At 48.7% G+C, this 23,738-nt stretch overlaps 1 protein-coding gene across 7 annotated transcripts; it reads left to right on the forward strand.

Moving 5' to 3' along the window:
- The first annotated feature begins 5,671 nt into the window (after window positions 1-5,671).
- LOC130889386 (dual specificity protein kinase CLK2) lies at window positions 5,672-23,417 on the forward strand. 7 transcript variants are annotated; one of them, XM_057793047.1, is made up of 20 exons: window positions 5,672-5,933; window positions 7,953-8,122; window positions 9,628-9,856; window positions 10,536-10,623; window positions 10,972-11,038; window positions 11,204-11,320; window positions 13,581-13,747; window positions 14,638-14,732; window positions 15,618-15,747; window positions 15,838-15,920; window positions 16,061-16,140; window positions 16,317-16,407; window positions 18,843-18,920; window positions 20,078-20,206; window positions 20,286-20,403; window positions 21,409-21,537; window positions 21,847-22,006; window positions 22,101-22,202; window positions 22,625-22,742; window positions 23,012-23,417. In XM_057793047.1, the coding sequence occupies exons 2-20, from the start codon at window positions 7,953-7,955 to the stop codon at window positions 23,156-23,158; spliced, it is 2,298 nt and encodes a 765-aa protein (XP_057649030.1). In that variant the 5' UTR covers window positions 5,672-5,933; the 3' UTR covers window positions 23,159-23,417. The 7 variants fall into 7 exon arrangements, with proteins under 7 accessions (XP_057649030.1, XP_057649023.1, XP_057649025.1 ...); XM_057793040.1 differs by lacking the exons at window positions 18,843-18,920; window positions 20,078-20,206; window positions 20,286-20,403; ... (3 more) ...; window positions 22,625-22,742; window positions 23,012-23,417 and adding an exon at window positions 17,116-18,435; XM_057793042.1 differs by lacking the exons at window positions 18,843-18,920; window positions 20,078-20,206; window positions 20,286-20,403; ... (3 more) ...; window positions 22,625-22,742; window positions 23,012-23,417 and adding an exon at window positions 17,116-18,435 and having other exon boundaries at window positions 10,539-10,623.
- The last annotated feature ends 321 nt before the right edge of the window (window positions 23,418-23,738 follow it).

The following is a 23,738-nucleotide window of genomic DNA, read 5'->3' on the forward strand; positions in this document are numbered from 1 at the left end:
GCGCAGGGGGCGTGTGCAGGCGACAGACGCGAGGGCGCTGCGCCCCCTGGTGAGGGCTGCGCCAGACCTGGCGGGGCGGGCTCCGGGCTCAAATGCAGCCCACACCCCCAGAGGGGGCGTGGCCAGGGGTGGGGTAGGGGGGCGGCTCGCTTCTGGAGGCGGGAAACTCGGTAGGGCAAATGCAATCAGTGAATCTCCCGAGGGTCTGGGACAGAATGGAAATTTGAGATTCTTTTTCCCCATCCTTGTCCCGGGTCTTCTGTTCTGATCAAGACTTTTCTCAGCATTCTCCTAGGTGTGTTCCTACTCCCGAGAGCCTCGAAACTACTTTCCATAGTATGTTCTTCCTAATTCATCGAGCCAACCTTTGCCGAATGCCGCTCATTGAGTGAATCCAAAAATTAGCACAGAAATCTTAGCTAATAAGGTTCATCTGTATAAACAGATTAATAAACAGGAAAATACCATACTACTTACATGCAATTAAGAGCTGACTATCTCAGTTTCTTCCCTTTGTTTCCACGTCTTACCGCCACCACCTTAGAAAAGTCCTCAGCATCTCCAACTAAATTATTTCAGAAAGCGTATGTTTTGTTTTTGACATGAATTCTAGCTCAGGCTGGTCTTGAACTCCTGATCTTCCTGCCTCTTCCTTTCAAGAGTTGAGATTACAAGTGTGTGCCACTATACTTGGTTTTAGAGGGTTTTAATAATCTTCAAAATCTGTTGGACATGATGGCACACGCCTTTAATCCCAGCACTGGAAGGCAGAGGCAGGTAGATCTCCGTAATTTTGAGGCTGACCTGGGCTATATAGCAAGTCTGAGTACAGGCAGAGCTACACGGAGGGAGAGAATGCCTCCATGATAGATAGATAGTTAGATAGATAGATAGATAGATAGATAGATAGATAGATAGATAGATAGATATCTTAAACAAATTCTTCCAGACAATTTCATTTTTTCTCAGTCTGCAAGTAAACTTTCTACAATCCACATGGAACGGTGCAACTTGCTTAAAAGTCCTTTCAAGGCCCTCATTTTAGAAATACTTAAGCACCAGATGGTGGTGGCTCACACCTTTAATCCCAGCACTCGGGAGGAAGAGGCAGGCAGATCTCTGTGAGTTCAAGGCCAGCGTGGCCTATAGAGTTCAGGGACAGGCTCCAAAGCTACACAGAGAAACCCTGTCCTTTTTTTAAAAGAAAAATATTTATTTATTTATTATGTATACAACATTCTGCCTCCATGTATACCTGCAGGCCAGAAGAGGGCACCAGATCTCATTACAGATGGTTGTGAGCCACCATGTGGTTGCTGGGAATTGGACTCAGGACCTCTGGAAGAGCAGGCAATGCTCTTAACCACTGAGCCATCTCTCCAGCCCAACCCTGTCCTTTTTTTAAATTCTATTTTTATTTTTATGAGCATTGATGTTTTGTCTACATGTATGTTTGTGTGAGGGTGTCAGATCTTCTGGAACTAGAGTTACAGACATTTGTGGGCTACCTCGTGGGTGCTGCAACTTGAACAGGGGTCATTTGGAAGGGCAACCAGTGTTTTTAACTTCTGAGCCATCTCTCCAGTCCTTGGCAATTTCTCTTCTCATAATCCTTTTCTTTTCTGTCTGTTCTCCTCCTCCTCCTCCTCCTCCTCCTCTTCCTCCTCCTCCTCCTCCTCCTTCTTTTCCCCAAGAGAGGGTTTCTCTGTGTGACATTCCTGGCTGTTCTGGAATTCTTTGTAGACCGGGCTGGCCTCAAACTTACAGACTGACCTCTGCCTCCTGAGTCCTGGGATTAAAGGCGTGTGCCACATCTGGCAAATCATCTTTTTCTTAAAATCAAGCAGCAGCTGATGGAGTACCTTCTCCCACTGTCTCTGGGCCTTTAGAAATATTTTCCTGCTTGTTATTTTCTTCCAATTCTCTTTTCAGCAGCTGATTCCCATCACATCTCCTCACCTCCTCACCTCCTCTCCTCACCTCCTCTGGGAAACACAATGTGTTCACATTCTTAATTTTCCCCTAGACTAGAACTTTATTTCTTTCTTTCTTTTTGGTTTTTCTCTATAGCTTTGGAGCCTGTCCTGGAACTAGCTCTATCTATCTATCTATCTATCTATCTATCTATCTATCTATCTATCTATCATGTATACAATATTCTGTCGTGTGTTTGCTTGAAGGCCAGAAGAAGGCATCAGATCTCATTAGAGATGGTTGTGAGCCACCATGTGGTTGTTGGGAATTGAACTCAGGACCTTTGGAAGAGCAGGCAATGCTCTTAACCACTGAGCCATCCCTCCAGTCCTGGAACTAGCTCTTGTAGACCAGGCTGGCCTTGAACTCACAGAGATCCACCTGCCTCTGCCTCCCAAGTGCTGGAATTAAAGGCGTGCGCCACCACCTAGCTAGGCTAGAGCTTTCTAAGAGCAGATAAGGCAGTACTATTTTTTAAAATAACCTACTTATTCTTATTTTATGTACAATGGTGTTTTGCTTGCATGTGTGTCTGAGTGAGGGGGTCAGGGCCCCTAGACCTGGAGTTACAGACAGTTGTGAGCTGCCAGGTGAGTGCTGGGAATTGAGCCCAGATCCTCTGGAAGGTCAGTCAGTGCTCTTAACTGCTGAGCCATCTCTCCAGCTCTGGGCAGCACTCTTTACACCAGTTCTTGGCATGTTTTCATACCGGGTCTTAGTGTGCAACTTTGGCCAGCATGGAACACGAATGGAGACTAGTATGTCTGGAACTCACAGACCCGCTGCCTCGGCTATCACGCTAGCTCTTGTAGACCAGGCTGGCCTTGAACTCACAGACCCGTCTGCCTCGGCTATCGTGCTAGCTCTTGTAGACCAGGCTGGCCTTGAACTCACAGACCCGTCTGCCTCTGCTATCATGCCTGGACTCCATTATTTATTTACAGGTCTGTGTCCTCTCCCATTCAATCCTCAGAACCTCAGACTGAAGTTCTCAGGAAAAAGAAACTTGTGCTGGGTACAATGCCGGGCTCATAGTGAAAGCCAGTAAATGCTTGGTGAAAATGACCTGGAGATGTCTCCCTGGGAAGGAAATTAAATTGCTTTTCCAAATCCTTTGCGCGTGCATGCGCGTCCGCGCACACCCACACCTTTTCAAATAGGTATTTTTATGTGGCCCTGGCTATCTTCGAACTCATGCAGATCATGCTAGTCTTGAACTCGTGGAGATCCGCCTGCCTCTGTTTCTAGAGTGCTGGAATTAAAGGTGTGCGCCACCAGGCCTGGCTCTCTTTTTACACAGGGAATTTCTAACTATCTCTGGCTAATTAATCTCCAGTTGACTATTCTCTGATTTTCCTTCACTTTAAGATGCTTATTAACCGAGGGTTGTTTTCCTTTTGAATTCTCCTTTCTGGCAATTTCCAAACTCCTTTATATATAGTGTTGTTTTCTCCTTTTTTTATTTTTATTTATTTATTTATTTATTTGGTTTTTCGAGACAGGGTTTCTCTGTGGTTTTTTGGAGCCTGTCCTGGAACTAGCTCTGTAGACCAGGCTGGTCTCGAACTCACAGAGATCTGCCTGCCTCTGCCTCCCGAGTGCTGGGATTAAAGGCGTGCGCCACCACCGCCCAGCTCTTTTTTTATTTTTTATGGTTTTAAATATTTTTTATGATTTATTTAACTTTATGTGCATTGGTGTGAATGTGTCAGATCCCCTGCAAATGGATCTTCAGACAGTTGTGAGCTGCCATGTGGGTGCTGGGAATTGAAGCCTGGTCGTCTAGAAGAGCAGTCAGTACTCTTAACCACTGAGCCATCTCTCCAGCCCCTTCTCCTTCCTGTTTTTTAAAAAAATACATATTTATTTTTTATGTGCCTGGGTATTTTGGCTTGCATGTATATCTGTATACTACATGCAATGCCTGAAGAAGCCTGAAGAGTGTTCGATGTACAGGAACTGGAGTTACAAGGCTGATATGAGCTACCATGTGTGTGCTGGGAAATGAACCTAGGTCATTTGGAGAGGCAGCCAGCGCTCTTAACTGCTGAGCTATCTCTCCAGCTCCTCAGATAGATTAGATAGTTAGATAAGTAAATAGTTTGCTTTTAGACAGTCTCAAGTATCACTAGGATAGCTTTAAACGCATTACATAGCCAAAGATAGATACCGCCCCCCTGCTCCCCGCGAGACAGGGTTTCTCTGTAGCTTTGGACCCTGTCCTGGAACTAGCTCTTGTGGGCCAGGCTGGCCTCTGCCTCCCGAGTGCTTCGATTAAAAGAGTGCACCACTACTGCCTGGCTGCCAAAGATAACCTTGAGCCCCTGATTCTCCTGCCTCTACTTCCCAAATCCTGGGATTGATCACATGTAAATTGTCCGTGTGGCTCTCCAGCCAGGGCATCCTGGATAATAGGCAGCTACTCTGTCAACTGACCCACACCCTGAGCTAGTTTGTTACTGAGTCAATCTCACACTGGCCTTGAAGTTTTTCAAATCCTCCTGCCTCAGTCTTCTAAGAGCTGGCATTATGGGCATTAGCCACCATGCTTAGCTTCTTGTTCTTTTTTAATATTTAGTAAACTGGGGCTGGAGAGATGGCTCAGTGGTTAGGAGTTCGAACTGCTTTTCTGGAGAACCTTGCACCCACATCAGACAGTTCACAACTGCCTAGAATTCCAGGTCCAGGGCATCTGATGCTCTCTTCTGACCACCATGACTACCTGCACTGACATGCATATACCCTGCTACAGACAAATAATTTTTTTTATTTTGTTTATTTATTTATTATGTATACAATATTCTGTCTGTGTGTATGCCTGCAGGCCAGAAGAGGGCATCAGACCTCATTACAGATGGTTATGAGTCACCATGTGGTTACTGGAATTTGAACTCAGGACCTTTGGAAGAGCAGGCAATGCTCTTAACCACTGAGCCATCTCTCCAGCCCCGACAAATAATTTTTTTACATAATAAATTTATTTATTTTATTTTTTATTGATATTTATTGAGCTCTACATTTTTCTCTGCTCCCCTCTCCCCTTCAACCCTTTCCCCAAGGTCCCCATGCTCCCAATTTACTCAGATCTTGTACAGACAAATAATTTCAGGTAAATCTAAAAACACAGAGAGAAGATTCAATAAATTTTCACTTAATATAAATTAGCTAAAACATCATGGTTCCCCATTCTGGTCCCCAATTCGCCCCTTCTTGCCTGGCCATGCAACTGCCCCAAACACAAATGACTTTTGTACAGGACAAAGCGGGACCTCTCCTTGCTGGCCTTGAGCAGCAGGAGAATGTATTTTCAAGCTATGTTTGAAGAATCTGACTTCATAAAGCCTCACTGGAGTCGTTTGCCTAAGTGATACAATGTAATTAGCATTCCTTTCCTTAAACCTCCAATATTAAATAAGCCACAAATGTCTTCAAGTGAAGAGCAAGGAGGAGGCATGGGGAAGGATAAGATGAGTACAGGGCAACAAACACGTGACAAGCTCCTAGTGCCACCCGACCCGAAACCACAGGCGCTCCCAGAGCTTCGCGGACTCCCCCGGGTGCCGGCGAAGCCGAGGCGTACACCGAAAAGGGCCGGCTGTGCGAGGGCGGAGCCCATCAGAGCCTGGGAAGTGACGCAGGACGTGCGTGCGTACGTGCGTGCGTGCGCGCTCGCTCACGGCAGCGGCGGCGGAGCGGAGAGGCCAGAGCCGGAGACCGAGCTGGGATCGGGCCCCGGGCGGGGGCGGTGCGAGAGGCGCCGAGCGGATCTGGGGGCGGGGACGGAGCCCGGGCGGGCGGGACTGGAGCAGAGCCCGGGAACGGGGCGGGAGGTCCCAGGGCCCCGGGTTGGGGGGTGGAGCCGCACTTCGTCGCCGCGGGGGTGCCGGGACTCCGGCCGCAGTGCCGCCGCCATCACGGACTTCCTGTGGGACAAGCGCACGGGCCTCGCCGCCAGAACGGTGAGCGCGCGGGCTGACGGACCTTGGGGCCTCGGAAAGATGGCTACCACCAGACGGGCGGCGACGGGATGAGGCGAAATTAGGAATGTTGGGCTCTGGAAGTAGCTCAGTAGTAGCGCGATTAGAGGGAGGGAGGCCGACCGCTCCGGTATAGCGACGAGACCTATAGTAAACTTGGAGGGAGCGGTAGAAGTGATGAGGTAGGGACAAGGAGCGGTCCCAGACTTGCAAAAGTTGGACCAAGGGTTTAATTGGAACCGAGAAGTGTTGCTTGAAGTGTACAGGAAGAGTTTGACTCCAGGGAATTAGCCAGGGTTTTTTGTGTAAGAAAGGGGGAAGCAAGATTTAGGAGTTGAGAAAGTAGACTGGATTGGCTTTTCTAGGAAGGACCCAAGTGACTTTGTTGATAGCGTGTCCGTAGTGAGATGGCATTTATGTTAATTAAGTTAGTCAAGATTGAGTTACCTGGAAAAGGCCCTGCTTCCATCTTCTTGTTTTCCAGCCACTTTAGGCCAAGGCACTGTAGGTCACCTTTCTTAATTTAAGGAGGTTGGGAGGAAGTGGCCCAGAATGGCAACCAGATGTTAGAGTTAAACCTGCAAACCTCATGTTCTCGGTCCTGGGCCAAAACTGTACCTGAGATTCATTCTACTGAGCTTGTCCATTGCTTTTCTGGAGTGGAAGAGTGATTTTGCTCTGATTTTTTTCCCTTTGACCGAAAAATTACTTATGAACCCTAAGCAGTCCAGTTTTATTTAATGGAGGCCCAGTTATTAGTTATGTTAGTTAAAAACTAGTTATTAGGCTGGGGGTGTAGCTCAGTTGATATGATGGTTCTCACTAGCAGGCTTGAAGCTGTGTAAAGCCAGATGTGCCGGGGCTGCTCTGTAAGTTCTTCTCTTGGAAGAGAAGGATGTTCAAGGCCATCCTAGGTAGCACAGCAAAATTGAGGACAAGCTGGGTGGTGGTGATCCCAGGGCTCAGGAGGCAGAGAGAGGCGGATCTCTATGTGTTCGAGGCTAGCTTGGTCTACAATAGCTAGTTCCAGGACAGGCTCCAAAACTACAGAGAAACCCTGTCTCGAAAAAAAAAAAATTGAAGACAGCCTAGGATATGTTGGGTCACACTTCACACACACACACAAAGAAAAAAGAAAACAAGTGTGGTCTCATCTAAGACCGGAGACTAGGAAGATCTCTGAGTTCAAGTTCAGCCAGGTTTACATAAAAAGACCTTGTCTCAGGGGGAAAAAAGAGTCAAGCTTGCTGGCACACACTTTTAATCTCAGCATTTGATAGGCACAGGCAGGTGGCTCTCTTGAGTTCGAGGCCAGTCTGGTCCACACAGAGTTCCAGGAGGGCCAGAATTACCGAGAAACCCTGTCTTGAAATGTCGAAAGAGGGAAAACCCAGTTATTTTCTACCTAGTAAATACAGGGTGGTAGGGAAGATACAGATGGATAGACAGCCACTTTGGTGCTGTTCCACAGCTTTGTCAGAGGTCTGGCCAGATGTGTGAGAGACATTTATAGGACCACACCCTGGTCCCTCTAACTGAATTCCTGCCCTTGTACTACTACTCCTAATGGAGGAATGCGGGAGGGGGTAGGGCTTGTTGTTAATAACTAAAACAGTTGTGTAAACTAAAGCTGTATTTTGTTTGCTTGTGAAGAACTCCGGAGGGCACAGCTGCATATAGCTTATTGCAGCAGAGATGGACTGTGGCAGTATTTGTCAGTCACATACTTGTCACCTGTCACGAACTGTGGCTCAGACCTGAAGGTCTTCATGGAGTCACGCTTGAGGTAGAGCAATTGAATTTGACTTTCTCGACTTTTCAGCCAGAATTTGTAGGTGGTTGTGTAGTCTGTAAAGGAAAGTTGTAGACACAAAGACAGAGAAATCTGTGTACTAGAAAGCATAAGAAGGCAGCTTTGTATCTCCAGAAGTCTGCAGTCCCAGAGAATGTTTTTGAACACTCAGAATGATCCTTACCATTCTGCTTTTCCTTCCCTCCCAGATGCCTCATCCCCGAAGGTACCATTCCTCAGAGCGTGGTAGCCGGGGGAGTTATCACGAACACTATCGGAGCCGAAAGCATAAGCGAAGAAGAAGTCGCTCCTGGTCAAGTTCCAGTGACCGGCCAAGGCGGCGGCGGAGGGAGGACAGCTATCACCTTCGATCCCGAAGGTGAGCCCTCGGGAAGAGAGACTGATTCCAGGTCACAGGTTTATTCATTTATTCAATAAATGTTGACTGGTTATATGCTGAAGCCAGTGGGCAAAGTAGCTGGCCGAAGTAACATGGGCTAGGTATGTACTTCTGTGGTAGAGCATGTACCTAACATGAATTTGGTCCTTGGTTCACTTCCTGGTGTTACAAATATATATATATATATATATATATATATATATATATATATATATATATTTCCAGTACTTGGGATGATTAGGCAGGATCAGTTCAAGGCTTCTTTGGACTTCATACTGAGTTTGAAGCCAGTGAAACTCTCAAAAAAATTTTTTTTTGAAAGATGGTAGAAGAAGTACTTAGGGAAGGAAGCTGCACCCACCAGGTTTTGTTGGGATGGGTCTGGATGTGTGTAATTAAGACGAAACTTACTTTTTCCCCTTCTTAAATTTTTTTTTTTTTTTTTTTTTTGGTTTTTCGAGACAGGGTTTCTCTGTGGTTTTGGAGCCTGTCCCGGAACTAGCTCTTGTAGACCAGGCTGGTCTCGAACTCACAGAGATCCGCTTGCCTCTGCCTCCCAAGTGCTGGGATTAAAGGCGTGCGCCACCACCGCCCGGCCCCCTTCTTAAATTTTATGTGAGTGTTTTGCCTCCACATCTGTCTTACATTACATGTATCTCTGGTGCCCTCAGCACCAAAAGAAGGTAGGTATGGAATCCCCTGGAACTGGAGTTATAGATGGTTGTGAACCTCCCTGTGGGCGATGGAAATCGAACCCAGGTCCTCTGCAAGAGCTGTCTCTTTAACCCGTTTCCCACTTTTCCTGAGATAGGGTATCACTGGCTAGCCTAGAACTCACACAGATGTGCCTGCCTCCCCCACTGGAGCCCTGGGATTAGTGGTGTGTGCCACCATGCCTGACTCACGGAGAGCCTTGTGAGAAAGGGACACCTAAGCTGGCCTGGTGGGACAAATGAGAATCAGTGGTCGAGATGTCCTCAGTGGCAAGAAGTGCATGCCGTATACTAATAGCTAGAGAGCTCCTGAGATAACATGAAAGTGAGGTCTATGGGGTTGAATAATTCAGTGGTGGGACTGGAGAGATGGCTCAGTGGTTAAGAGCCCTGACTGTTTTTCAGAGGACCCATGTTCAATTCCCAGCACCCATTTGGCAGCTCTCTGCTGTCTAGAACTCCAGTTTCAGGAGACTTGACACTCTCACAGAGACGTTCATGCAGGCAAAACACCAATGCACATAAAATAAAAATAAATTTGAAAAAATAATTCCGTGGTATGGAGAGGAGTGGGTTGGATTAGAGCCAGGCCACATTTTACCTGGAAACTTTAGAGAGCAAGCGGGTTTTTGGTTCTGTGTCATTAGACAGGACGTCTGCAGGTGCTTCCTCATGTTACTCCTGTGGTTCTTCTTTTCCTAAGATAGGACCCTGTCGCATGGTGTGACAGGAAATGTGGCCTGGACCTTACGGGTGTTTGTTATCCAACAGCAGCTATGACGATCACTCATCTGACCGGCGGGTTTATGATCGTCGGTACTGCGGCAGCTACAGACGCAATGACTGTAGCCGGGATCGAGCAGAGGCCTACTATGACACAGACTTTCGGCATTCCTATGAGTACCATCGGGAGAACAGCAGTTACCGAAGCCAGCGCAGCAGCCGGAGGAAGCACAGACGGCGGAGGAGACGTAGCCGCACATTCAGCCGCTCATCTTCAGTGAGTACCAGCCCGGACCTTTACTCTCTCCATTCTTTTTCAGTCCCTCAGGGACCCTGGTAATTAAAAAGTTCCCTTATTCTCACTCATGCTTTGAAGCATGAGCATTGGAGTGGGTACTGAGTGTGCCTATCCTCTTGGGAGCTCTCCGACTCTCAAGGGGCCCCAGATTTACTTTGGAGAGAGAAGGGCATGAGACATTTATGCCCTAGTGATAAGTTGAGCTTGTGTTGGGAGCAGCTACTCTGCCCAGAGGCCTCTCTTTTTTATGAGGACCTTGGTTTTTTAAGGCCTCTTTCTCCGAAGCCCTGGGCTCTGTGGCCCCTCACCAGGCGAGTTTGGGTTGGGGGGGCAAGGGAAGACTGCATCTGCCTAGAAGGGTGCTTCATAGAGCATGGGGTTGTGGGTAACACTGGCAACATCATCAACATTTTCTGCTCTACCCGTGCCTTCTCCCTGTCCTGATTTGGGTTTGGGGACTTGGGATTATGCGCCGCTCTCTCTTCTCACACCAATCCGCCTTACCGCATCTGACGTGTTCCCTTCCACTGTCCCCCATCATCGTCTGTCCCCCCTGGCTGGGCGCCTGTGACCGGTGACCCCTCCACCACCCACCCCGACTCCCTTCGGCCCCCGATCCGACACCTGGCTTGCTCCGACCCCCCCCACCCCCCGACAGCAGCACAGCAGCCGGAGAGCCAAGAGTGTAGAGGACGACGCTGAGGGCCACCTCATCTACCACGTCGGGGACTGGCTACAAGAGCGATGTACAAGCCAAATCGTAACAATCCTATAGCCTGTAATGGTCCCATAGTCATCCTAACGTCCCATGCCAACCCAAGTCACAGCCTCTTTTGCCTTTTCTCAGTGGTGTTGCTCATCTGGGTGGTTTGAGTTGCTGTTGAGAATTGACTGTTGTCCGCTCCCAGCTCTCATGGCCCCTGGGTTAAAGGTGGTGGGAGTCACACAGGGGTTTTCTTCCCCTGCAGCCATCTGTGTCTGTTCCCCCTTCCTTCATCTCCTCACCCCAGGCTGCTGTGCCCTATTTCCTTCCAGCTCATCTCATTCCCCCTTTTCTCCCTCCCTCTCCCCGACCCTGCTTTCTTTCGTTTCAGATGAAATTGTAAGCACCTTAGGAGAAGGGACCTTTGGCCGCGTGGTGCAGTGTGTGGACCATCGCAGGTAACCACTGGCCTGCTGCTTGCTCCACATCTGTTAGGCATGGAAGATTATGAAGGCGTCAAATTGTTGGTAGCTTAGACAGACAGAATTTCTTAGTACTTACACTGACCCAGTCAGTCTGAGATGTTCTTGAACCCAACAAACGCCTCCCCTGTTGACCTACAGGGGCGGAGCAAGAGTTGCCCTGAAGATCATTAAGAATGTGGAGAAGTACAAGGAAGCAGCCCGACTAGAGATCAACGTGCTAGAGAAGATCAATGAGAAAGACCCCGACAGCAAGAAGTAAGCAAGCAAAGGCGTGTGTGTGGAGCTAAGGGCTCCACCTCCGGAAGGAAGGAAGACTCCAGACAGGGCTAGACAGGCAGGAGAATATAGACCTTCATGTCCATTCTTTCTCCTTCCTTCCTTCCTTCCTTCCTTCCTTCCTTCCTTCCTTCCTTCCTTCCTTCCTTCCTTCCTTCCTTCCTTCCTTCCTTCCTTTCTTTTTGACATGGTTTTTCTGTGTGATTCTTGCTGGCCTCAAACCTCCTTACAGAACAGGCTGGTCTTGAGCTTGCAGAAATCCTCCTGCCTCTGCCTCCTGAGTGCTGAGATTAAAGACGTGTGCCACCATACCCAACCCATTCAATTTTTGCTCATGTAGGAGTAGACCAGTAGGATGGGCCTGTGACATTCTTTAATCACCCGCTTGTCTTTATCACATTTAGATTGCTCTGCAGTCTGGGCATGCCCCTGGCAGTGATGAACATCACTGTTGATGATCCTAGCCACTTGGGAGAGAGGAAAAGACAGAGTGGAAGCACAGAGCCTGGCTGGGCTACAGAGCAAGCCTGAGAATTTAGTAAGACCTTTTCCCACAAATGAAAAAGGTGCTGGAGATGTAACTAAGAGATGGAGTGCCAGCCAACTATCTAACAGAGTCCTAAATTCAAACCCCAATACAACATACAGACACAAAATTTGTTCAGGAAACTGAGACAGGAGACTCAGATGTTTGAGACTAGTGCTAGAGAGGTCACTCAGTAGTTAAGAGTGTATGCTGCCGTTGGGTAGGACCAGAGTTTAGTTTCCAGTACCCATATAGAAACTCACAATAATTTACAGGAGTCAGGCAGTGGTGGCACAGGATTTAATCCCAGCAGAGGCATAGGCTGGCAGATCTCAGTTCACAGCCAGCCTGGCCTACAGAGTGAGTTCCAGGACAGCCAAGGCCATGCAGAGAAGCCCTGTCTCAAAAAAAACAAAACAAAACATAGCTCTAAGGAAATCTAGCATCTCTGGCTTCCTCAGAAATCTGCAGTCTTGTGCCCATAACTCACACCTAATTACAAATAACATTTTTAAATGCAGTGGGCTGGAGTAGCAGGCCCTTAGTGGTCCTGAGTGCTAACTGAAGAGTAGCAGGCTCTAGACCTTTGTTGAGACTGTGGGCAACTATGTGGTCCACACAGTTCATAGACTAAGCATTGCATAAACTTGTAATGCAAAGGCTTGGTTGTTTTGTTTGTTTTTGGGCAGTATCTCATTGTAGCCCAGGCTAGCTTCTACTCAGTTTTGTAGCCAAAGGCAAGCATAACTTTGATTCTTAATCCTCTTGCCTTTACCTGGGATTATAGAAGTGTACCAACACCTAGTTTTATGTGGTATTGAGTATTAAACTTCTGTGCATGCTAGACTATATCATTTATATATGATTTAACCAAACAGTAAATGTAAACTTGGGCAGCGCAGTGGCTGATAGGAAATGTCTGGCATTAGAGCTGGGCTACAGTGGCATATTAATTTGAGACCAGGGTGGGCGACATATGAATTTCTAGGTCAGACTGGGCTACAGTGAGATCCAGACTGATTTGGTGTTAATAGCTCTTCAACAAATAGGGGTGAGGGAGCTCATTTGTTTATTTGACACAGGGTCTTACTACATACCCCAAGCTGTCTTCAAATTCATGGTGATCCTCCTGCCTCTGAGTTCTGAGTGCTCTTGACTGCAGGAGTGCATCACCACGCCTCGCTTAAAAAATAGGGTTTTTTTCTTGAGGGCTGGGATTAATCATGAGTTCTTGCATAATAGGCAAGTGCTGTCTTCTGAATTTCAGCCCCAATCCAGCCAAGAAGTTTTGAACTACTTAAAATGATATAAAAATATGTTTGGGAGTTTGGCAGGTAGAGGTTTTTGTTTTGTTTTGTTTTGTTTTTTTAAGTGACAGGGCATCACTTAAAACTGTGCAGACAAACCTCAAACTCATTATGCAGTTGAGGATGACCTTGATCTTATGATTCTCCTGCCTCCACCTCCCCAGGGCTGAAATTGCAGGTTCATATCAACATAACTGTTAAATATAATGCTGCAGGTGGAACCTTGGGTCTTGTGCATGCCAAGTAGGCACTCTACCAAGTGAGCCACATTCCTAGCCTTTGTTAGTGATATTAACTGGCATGTTTTTATACAACTGGAATCAACAACCGTGCAGTCCTTCCTTTTGGTGGGGTGGTGGGCTATTGGGATCATATTAGATATCCAACTTCCCCTATCTTTTCCCAGCCTCTGTGTCCAGATGTTTGACTGGTTTGACTACCATGGCCACATGTGTATCTCCTTTGAGCTTCTGGGCCTTAGCACCTTCGATTTCCTCAAAGACAACAACTACCTGCCCTACCCCATCCACCAAGTGCGCCACATGGCCTTCCAGCTCTGCCAGGCCGTCAAGTGTGAGTGGGGTGGGCTGAGGCGGACTCTGGGGCAGCGCTTCCTTCTATCAGACTTGGTCTGTGTACTTGTGTGCTAGGCCAACCCCTAACCAGTCAGTGTACCTGCACACCCGCGACTGTCTGACATCTCTCCTGACGTAACTCCTTGACTGATGCCTTTCCCATCACTGGTTGCTCTCACTCCACACTCACAGCACAGCCCTCAGTGTCTTTTCCTCCCTTTGTTGGAGAAGTGCTGAACAGCAGCACAGAAGCACAGCAGTCCTCTTGCTGGGGTCTTAGGTTTGTGTGATGGCGCTCTTCACTCACACAAAGCACATGGGAGAAGACTGAATCAGCCATCTGAGGTACCAGCCTCAGAATGCAGAGTAATTGTTCCTCTGCGTCTTCACAGTGATACAGTTTGGGTTTGTTTGTTTGTTTGGTTGGTTGTGTTTGTTTGGTTTTGGTTTTTCGAGACAGGATTTCTCTGTAACTTTGGAGCCTGTCCTAGAACTAGCTGTTGAACCAGGCTGGCCTCAGACTCAGAGATCCGCCTCTCTCCGCCTCCCAAGTGCTGGGATTAAAGGCGTGCGCTGCCACCGCCCGGCAGTGATGCAGTTTTAATGAATTGAGTTTGTAGAATGTCTGATACTTATATAGATCAAAGTCAAGACCAAATAAAAACTCCCACTTGTAGCATGCGGTGCTTTCCATCAGATGAACTATATATTTTATATTACTCAGGATAAAGCTCAGACCAGGCATATCATTTAGTTGCAGAGCAGAAAGTAATCCCAGTGGAGTCTGGGCCTGCCTCCAGCTTTGTCCTTGGTACTCAGTCAGGGGTCAGCTGCTGCAGTTAGCACTAGCCACCTGGATCAAGCCTGATCTAGCCTTCTCCCCTGCAGTCCTCCATGATAACAAGTTGACACACACGGACCTCAAACCTGAAAATATTCTCTTTGTGAATTCAGACTACGAACTCACCTACAACCTAGAGAAGGTAAGATGGACAAGGGCCACCCTCTGTCCAAAGGGGCAGGCAACTGGGCCAGTTGGCATTTGGTTAGCTGTGTTCTCCCTTTGACCAATTTCTCCCTGTCTGGCTTCAGCTGGGTAAAACCAGTATACCCCAATAAATTTAAAGGGAGCAGTTTAAGGAGACTTAAATTGAAAATTTGGAACGTTTTCTGATTGGATGGAAGTGTCCATGCTCTTTTTCAGATGCGCATTTCTGTGTAATAGGAAAACAACTTGCCGGACAGCTTGAGTCTCAGTGCTAAAGGGCCTCCTCAGTGGTTTTTTGTTTTTGTTGTTTGTTTTGTTTTTTTGGTAGATTTTATTATGTATACAGTGTTCTGCCTGCAGGTAGACATGCCGGCCAGAAGAGGGCACCAGATCTCATTATAAATGGTTTGTGAGCTGCCATGTGGTTGCTGGGAATTAACTCAGGACCTCTGGAAGAGCAGCCAGTGCTCTTACCCACTGAGCCAACTCTCTAGCCCACTCCTTACTTTCTGCTACATATTACAGATTTCCAAAACAGTACACCAGACACTTTAGTTGTTGAGGACTTAGCGACTTCCATATTATTCCATAATCATTTCTTAGTCTTCTTCCTTTCCTATTAAAGTACTGCTGTAAGAGCTGGTGTGGTGGCACAAGCCGGTAGTCCCAACACTTGGGAGGCTCTGAGGCACAAGGATTGCTGCAGGTTCAAAGCCTGACATGGCACATAGTGAAATCCTGTTTCAACATATAATAACAAAATACCAGGAGCCAGATTTCCCTGGGTATATGGGAAAGGCTACATTTTTCAGACTCAAAAGCTCCTTAGTCTGTGAATCTCAGTCTGACAGAGATTCATTCCCATCTGCTTTGCTCCTAGAAGCGAGATGAGCGCAGTGTGAAGAGCACAGCTGTGCGGGTGGTAGACTTCGGCAGTGCCACCTTTGACCATGAACACCATAGCACCATTGTCTCCACTCGCCATTACCGGGCCCCAGAGGTCATCCTTGGTAAGGGAGCTCAGGGCTGCCCAGTGTGTGAGGTGATGTAAGGGTAGAGTGTCCTAAGCATCTTAATACCTCTTGCTCCTTACCACACAGAATTGGGTTGGGCACAGCCTTGCGATGTGTGGAGCATAGGCTGTATCATCTTTGAGTACTACGTTGGCTTCACGCTCTTCCAGGTAAGTGGTGGGGATATTACTGGGCCCGTTTTCTTGATCTGCTGAGGACATACTTATGCAGTCCTCCACACTGCCCACCTGGCAACTAGTCCCCAGCATTCCTTCCTAGTGCCATAATTAGATCTATCTTTGTTTCCCAGACCCATGACAACAGAGAGCATCTAGCCATGATGGAAAGGATCTTGGGTCCTATCCCTTCTCGGATGATCCGAAAGACAAGGTGAACCTTGAGCAGGAGGGGCTGCCCTTTTCTCTCCATGGAGTTTGTCTGTTGCACATCATTTTCTTCTCTTGTTGATGCCCCCGAGCCCCCACTTTCTTTCACATGGTTAAACAAGGGAAAGCATTTTATAAAAGGGGAACCTTCTGATGCAACAACTTCCCCTTCCCCTCTAGAAAACAGAAATATTTTTATCGGGGTCGCCTGGATTGGGATGAGAACACATCAGCGGGGCGTTACGTGCGTGAGAACTGCAAACCACTGCGGGTGAGCCCAGAGAGGGGTATATGTTGTCCACACTCCAAAGGTTGCTTCCTTCTTTGAGTGGTCTGCCCCTGGAATGCACTTTATAAGCAGGAGGTTAGGACAGGGAGTATGGAAAACTGAAAGAAAATTTGGTCAACAATGGGCAGAGAAGATAGGAGGTTAGATAGCCTAACTTGGAGACAACCACAAGCCAAAGCCATGTCCTGCATTCTTTAGGTCAGATAGAGAAGAATAAGCCAGCTTTGAAGAGCTTATGCTTTAACATGGACTTCAGAAGACTTGGAGCTGACGGGATAGACAGTAAAACTTTAACGTGGAACTCCAGAAGACTCGGAGTTGACGAGGATAGACAGTAAAACTTTAACGTGGAACTCCAGAAGACTCGGAGTTGACGAGGATAGACAGTAAAACTTTGAACGACACTGTGCTAGTAGGAATGTAGGTTGGTCACAATGTGGTTGTGGTGAGGTAGCATTCAAATCGCATGCAAACCGAGTCTTGGTTCTTTTTCCCAAAGGGAAAGGTAGAGCTGTAAGGGAAGCAGAGAGCTAGGGATGGTGGCACAGGGATGCTGAGGCAGCTGCAGTGCATAGTTCCAGAACAGGTGGGCTCTGTAGAGATCTAATCTCACAAGGAGAATGAAAAGGAAAGAAAGATAATAAAAGTTTGTCAGGCAGCCCACTTTACCTTCTTCCTGCCCTCCACCAGCGTTATCTGACCTCAGAGGCAGAGGAACACCACCAGCTCTTCGATCTGATTGAAAGCATGCTAGAGTATGAACCTGCTAAGCGGCTGACCTTAGGTGAAGCCCTCCAGCACCCTTTCTTCGCCTGCCTTCGGACTGAGCCACCCAACACCAAGTTGTGGGACTCCAGTCGGGATATCAGTCGGTGACAATCAGGCTTTGGACCCTCCTGCTGCTTGTGTAGCAGTGGGTGTCCAGTCCAGGACACTGGTGCTTTTTTATACAAGAGAACAGAGCCAGAACTCAGCCCTCTCCTGCCCTTGGCTCCTTTATACCTGTAAATATGTGAAATAGTGTATATATGACAGAACTTGTACCTGTCACCTCAACTCCTGCCGTGTATATACTGCTCTTACACTCTTCCAACCGCATCTGCCTCTCGTGGAGTTGATGTGCGGCAGAGTGAGGTAACCAGGTGGTGTCTACCCCATGTTTTATAAGGGATTTTGTACAGTCTTTGTGAAATAAATGCTTCATCTGACCCCCATCCCTGGAATTTGAGGATCAAGGGTATTGGGGTAAAGGGGTGAAACAATTAGTAGCTATTCTGAATTTGGGTACAAAGGCAGATATTTGCCTTCCCAAATTAGAGCCAAGACTATGAATTTAAATGCACTTTATTTTCGAAGGTAGTAAAGATTAAAACAGATGCAATCAGGTAGAAGTTGTGTGATCTGGAGTAGTTACTGTTGGGAAATAGCTTTGACCCTGTAAATAAGTGGGCATGTGACGGTAGCCATGAGGCTGTCCCCTCTAGTAGAGCCAGAAACCCATATAGAAAACAGCCTTCCGCTGGCGGTGGTAGCCCACGCCTTTAATCCCAGCACAGAGAAAGGCAGATCTCTGAGGCCAACCTGGTCTACAAGAGCTAGTTCCAGGACAGGCTCCAAAGCTACCGAGAAACCCTGTTTCGAAAAACAAAAAAGAAAACAGTCTCCAGCCACTGTCCAGTGCAAAAACTTCCCATTTGTGTTCCGTTCCTTTACGTGAGGTCACCTGGGATGAGAAGTTCTTGCCTGCTAGCAGTCACGTGGAGGAAGTGCGGCGCTAGACTGCAGAGACTGGTTCAGGGTTATCACGTGAGGTGCTTCCCGCTTAAGTTTTTTTACTGAGGCGCAAGCGCAGTTTGCTGCTGCTGCGGGAATCTTAGCGACTCTTCCGGTTGTTTCAACCAATTGGAACACAGAGAAGCGGGTAGACCGAGCGCACCGAGGGAGTTCTCAGGGCCGCCGGCACCGTACTCCCGCGGCAGGGGCGTGGAGGGCAGGGGCGGCCGGCCTCACTTGCAAACATGGCTCAGAACAGAGATGGCGGGAACCCGTTCCCCGACTCCGGCGAGCTTGACAATCCCTTTCAGGTGACTTGCGCCGGCCTCCTTTGGGCAGTCTTTCCCCCAATCTGTGGGGTCGGACTGCTATTCCCATTCGTGACATTTGACCCAGGGAAGGAGTGTCTCTACGTCGAGGTTATGGTAGCTCCAGGCCAGTGAGCACTGGGGGGGTAATGGGAAGCGGGCTCTGCCCTTGTGATGAGTGGGTTCTAGCAATATAGGGTGATGGAGTTGAAGGCAAATGTTGGGAACAACGGCGTGTCACCGAGTCTCAGTACTTAGAGCTACCAGCAGTTTGGGGAAGTTCCTAGGAATTCCCTTGGCGTCGAGTGCCCCCTGAACCCAAGTCTCTGCTCTCAGGACCCAGCTGTGATCCAGCACCGACCCAGCCAGCAGTATGCCACGCTTGATGTGTACAACCCTTTTGAGAACCGAGAGGTGAGCAATTAGAAGGAACACAGAAGAGTAGGGGAAGGGGAGTGTGTGAGAAGCTCCCTTTGTGCGTACTGGGGCTTTAAGTGCTGTGTATTTTAGCTCTCTGAGAGACAACATACAATCAGGGCAAGCCCAGGGCAACGGAGTCATCTAGTTTGGAGTTAGGAAAGTCAGTCCAGGGAGGACCTTCTGTCTGTGGAAAGGCTTACTTGAAGAGAATCGAGGTTGGGGCTTGTCAGGGTTGAGAAACCTGCTTAGGTCTGCAATCAGAGTGCAGACGATGAGGAGGACTAGTAGACATTTGAGAGTAGAGGAGTTAAGGGGAGCACGGGGCTGTAGCTCAGTTGGAGAGGGCTTAATCCCCAGCCCACAGCACTACATAAACAGGATGGGGACACTTGAGAGGTACAGGCAGGAGTAGTCAAAGTCCAGGCCATCCTTGGCTAGTAGCAGGTTGGAGACCTGAGTGGGATATATGGGGAAAGCCGGGTAGTTCAGCCCCAGGACCAGTGTGATGGAGAACAGAGCAAGCTCCCACAAGTTGTCCTCTGACCTCCACAGCCACACCATGATTCCAGAGCGCACACACATGAGTAAATAAATGTAATTTTAAAAAGTTAAGGAGGGACTGGAGAGTTGGCTCAGCAGGTGAGAGCATTGGCTGCTCTTCCAGAGAATCCCAGGTTCACTTCCCAGCACCCTCATGGCAGCTCGCAACTGTCTGTAACTTCAGTTCCAGGGGATCCGACACCCTCACTCATACATGCAGGCAAAACAGAAATACACATGAAATAAACAAATAAATCTTTAAAAAAAAGTTAAGGAGACAATATGTGGATAAATGCTTCATGTATTACTGAAGCATTGGATAAGAGGCGCGGCCAGGACTGCTACAGGTCCTGAAAGAGGTGTCCAACTTAAACTCACACAAAGTAGCTTCCTACTGGGCACATGACACAGGACTACCCAGTGCTTAGACTAAGGCAGGAAGATTGCAAGTTCTAGACTAGCCCAAGTACCTGTTGTCTCGAAAAAAAAAAGCAAACAGCAAGGAAGTTCCTGACTGTTGGAGAAGAGCTGCTTATGTGGCAGATAAGGCACGCAGACGAGATCTCAGTGTTACCAGGGATTAGCTGACCTCTGAGGCTTGTTTCCTACAGCCCCCGCCAGCCTATGAGCCTCCTGCCCCTGCCCCAGCCCCTTTGCCGCCACCCTCAGCTCCCACTGTACAGTCCTCAAGGAAGCTCAGCCCTACAGAGCCCAAGAACTACGGCTCCTACAGCACTCAGGTAAGCGGGGGTGCAGCTGGTAAGGAAAGCAGCCGGCGCTGGTCTGCAGCTCACAACTGCCTCTGCTCCTGTTGTATAGGCTTCTGCTGCAGCTGCCACTGCGGAGCTGATCAAGAAGCAGGAGGAGCTCAACCGGAAGGCAGAGGAGTTGGACCGCCGGGAGCGAGAGCTGCAGCATGTTGGCCTGAGTGGCACAGGTAGTAAGTAGGTCTTGGTAGGCAGGTGAGAAAGAACGCTTGATAGTTTGGAAGGAGCTGCGAAAACATCTTAGATCATATGTTCGTCGGTCAGGTTATTAAAACTGAGTTTAGTTAGAGTTGGCACTGCTTCTTAACCTTGGGATCTTATCCAGTTACATAATGGGTTTGTTTTTTAAAGATTTATAATATTTTTATTTTGTGCATTTGATTGTTTTACCTGCGTGTATGCAAATGCATCCATATCTGTGCTATGTCCATGGAGGCCAGAAGAGAACAACAGACCTCCCTAGAGCTGGAGTTACAGGCTGTTGTAAACCCTCATGTGGGTGCTGGGAACCAAACACTGCACCTTTGCCAGAGTCATCACTCCCTGGGCTGGTGGTCTCAGAAATCCCACCACTGAGCCGGGCAATGGTGGCGCACGCCTTTAATCCCAGCACTCAAAAAACCACCACCAACAAAAAATCACACCACTAAAGTTTCTTGCTTTTTTTTTTCAAGAAGGATTTTTTTTTTCTCTGTAGCTTTGGAGCCTTCCCTGGAACTAGTTCTGGCTTCGAACTCACAGAGATCCGCCTGCCTCTGCCTCCTGAGCCCTGGGACTAAAGACACGTGCCACCACCCCAGCCAGTTTCCTGTTTCTAAAATGTTCTTATTTTACAAAGTAGGAAATCGTAAGGGTTGAATAAATTCACCTATGCAGAATTTTTGACACAATCCACAAATATTGCAAAGAGTAACTATTTGCTTACTCCTCTTTTTCTGTTCTTTGTTTTGTCTTGGAAGGGTCTGTGTAGACCAGGCTGAGCTGGAACTTCCTGTCCTCCTGCCCCAGCCTCCTCAGTGTGAGATAATAGGTGCGCTCTGCCATGCCTCCTGTTTTCCACTTTTTGTTTCTTTGGATCCATAACTGAGAAGACAGGAGAGGAGGGAGGAGGGGAGAGTGTCCCTTGCTGATTTACACTCATTTGTGAGGCCTTCCTCCTGCTTTTTGCCTTACAGCTCGACAGAACAACTGGCCTCCCCTACCATCTGTTTGCCCAGTCCAGCCTTGCTTTTTCCAGGACATCTCCATGGAGATCCCACAAGAATTTCAGAAGACAGTGTCCACCATGTACTACCTCTGGCTGTGTGAGTGTGAGGTCTTTTTGGGAGACATTGCAGATAATGTGAATGCCCCAGAGCACACTCTGAAAGCGAGGCCCTGTAGGGTTACTCTCTCTCATGGTGTGTGTGTTCTTAGCCCACCCTTCCTCTGTCACCACACATAAATGCACCTGAATTACTGCGAATTGTTTTCAAGGAGATCATGCCTGATCTGTGGGGTTCATTGTCTAGGGCGTGGGGTGCCATCCTTTCATGCTGCTGCCACCCTGGGAAGACGTTTGTGGCGGGCTTCACCGCGTTCCGACGCCCCTCACCCTGCCCCTCTGCCCCCAGGCAGCACTTTGGCTCTTGTCCTGAATTTCCTGGCCTGCCTGGCCAGGTTCTGTGTGGACACCAGCAGTGGGTCCGGCTTCGGGCTGTCCATGCTCTGGCTCCTCCTCTTCACCCCCTGCTCCTTCCTCTGCTGGTACCGCCCGATGTATAAGGCTTTCCGGTATGTGAGGGCCAGGCGGGGGTCTGCAGGGGGTCCCATAGCTGCTTATCCAACCCCAGTCTTAATTCCCCCACACTTTTTTTTCTCTTCGCAGGAGTGATAGTTCATTCAATTTCTTCGTTTTTTTCTTCATTTTCTTCGTCCAGGATGTGTTCTTTGTCCTCCAGGCCATTGGCATCCCAGGGTGGGGCTTCAGGTGTGTGAGTTGCCACCTCTCCTCCCTCACCTCTTCCTCCCACCCTAGGCAATTCAGTTGCGAGGAGAGTTGTCCAGTAGGGGACATGTGGGCTTTCCCCAAAGAGGCTGATTTAACAAGTCAAGATACTTGGCTAGAGAGCCCAGGGAGCTCTAGACAGGAGCTCTGGGGACGGCCATGTCACCACAGTTGAGAGAAGGGAGCACCCTAAAGTGAGAAGATCCTATTCTGAGTGAGGACGCCAGGAGAGCTAGGAGCTAACGCTTCAGAGATAAGTGTGACAAGAGTAGATGGAGTGGGGCTGGTTCGTGGAAGGCCGCCATGTTGGTGACCACTGATGGGCGTACCCAGTGAAGACTGGGAAAACAGCCCCTGCCAACACCTGCCAAACAGCCCTCCTCACCAACACCTCTTCCCGACAGTGGCTGGGTGTTCGCGATTGTGGCGGTGGGCACCAACCCAGCCGTGGCCGTGCTCATGCTGCTGGTCGCCCTGCTCTTCACTGGCATCGCCGTGCTGGGGATCGTGATGCTGAAGCGGGTGAGGGACACGGTGGGAGTGGGGGCAGGGGGTGAGAGCACGAGTCCCTAGGGGGTGCAGAGTGGAACATTAAGAAGGAACCAGGGCAGGGCAAGCAGAGGGGCGGGTTCTCAACTAATGGACTTAGGGGCGGGGAGGGAGGAATTTATGTGTTTTGAGGGAGTGTCATCCCGGAAGGAAAGGCAGCAGACCCGCGAGTGGTGGTGTCAGCTTGGGGTGGGGTGGGAGAAACTTGCCTATGTTGTGATGTGCCTGCCATCTTCTTGCAGATCCACTCCTTGTACCGCCGAACAGGTGCCAGCTTTCAGAAAGCCCAGCAGGAGTTTGCCGCTGGTGTCTTCTCCAACCCTGCAGTTCGGACTGCTGCTGCCAATGCAGCCGCCGGGGCTGCTGAAAATGCCTTCAGGGCCCCATGATGTCCCCTGGGATGTCCTGGCCCTCTCCCTGGAGTCTCGGGGTTCGGGGAGGCATTGCTACTTAATAACTTCTATGGGGCTCTTAATTCCACGGCCACGAATCTAAACCTGACTTGGAGGTTTGGGGAGCCCACTGTGACTCAGTCATTACTTGCCTTTATCCCCCATCTGGCGACACTGCTGCCACCTCTCACATACCCCAAACCCAGATTCCCTCTGCTGTGCCAAGGATGTCTCTTCCGTTATTTAAATTAAAAAGAAAAAAAAAGTATGACTAAAACTCACCATTTCCTGCATCTTTACTGGAGATCAGGCCATTTGACAGAGTGTTGGGGGGCACGGGGAAGGGGGGTACTGGAGTGAAGCAGAGTGTCTGCAAGAGAGGCTGTCCTTGACAAACTGGGTGGGGTGGTAGGAGGCCCGAGATGTGGGGAGCCCCGGCCCAGTCTGTTTGCCACCACTTTCCTTAAATGATGGGCAGTCAGCCACCCCTGCTGAGAACTCTGCATCTCAGGAACCTGAAGTATTGGGTAGGGCGGAAAATGAGCACAGAAATGGTCCATAACGAGCTAGGCTTCAG

This window comes from Chionomys nivalis, chromosome 18 (genome assembly GCF_950005125.1).
Source record: "Chionomys nivalis chromosome 18, mChiNiv1.1, whole genome shotgun sequence".
NCBI lineage: Eukaryota > Metazoa > Chordata > Mammalia > Rodentia > Cricetidae > Chionomys > Chionomys nivalis.

Bases quoted from the DNA above. Each gene is read 5' to 3' on its own strand.
- LOC130889386 (XM_057793047.1), top strand. From the start codon at position 7,953: ATGCCTCATCCCCGAAGGTACCATTCCTCAGAGCGTGGTAGCCGGGGG. The intron at 15,921-16,060 runs GTAAGTGGTGGG...TTTGTTTCCCAG, and splicing joins TTGGCTTCACGCTCTTCCAG to ACCCATGACAACAGAGAGCA. The intron at 16,141-16,316 runs GTGAACCTTGAG...CTTCCCCTCTAG, and splicing joins CGGATGATCCGAAAGACAAG to AAAACAGAAATATTTTTATC.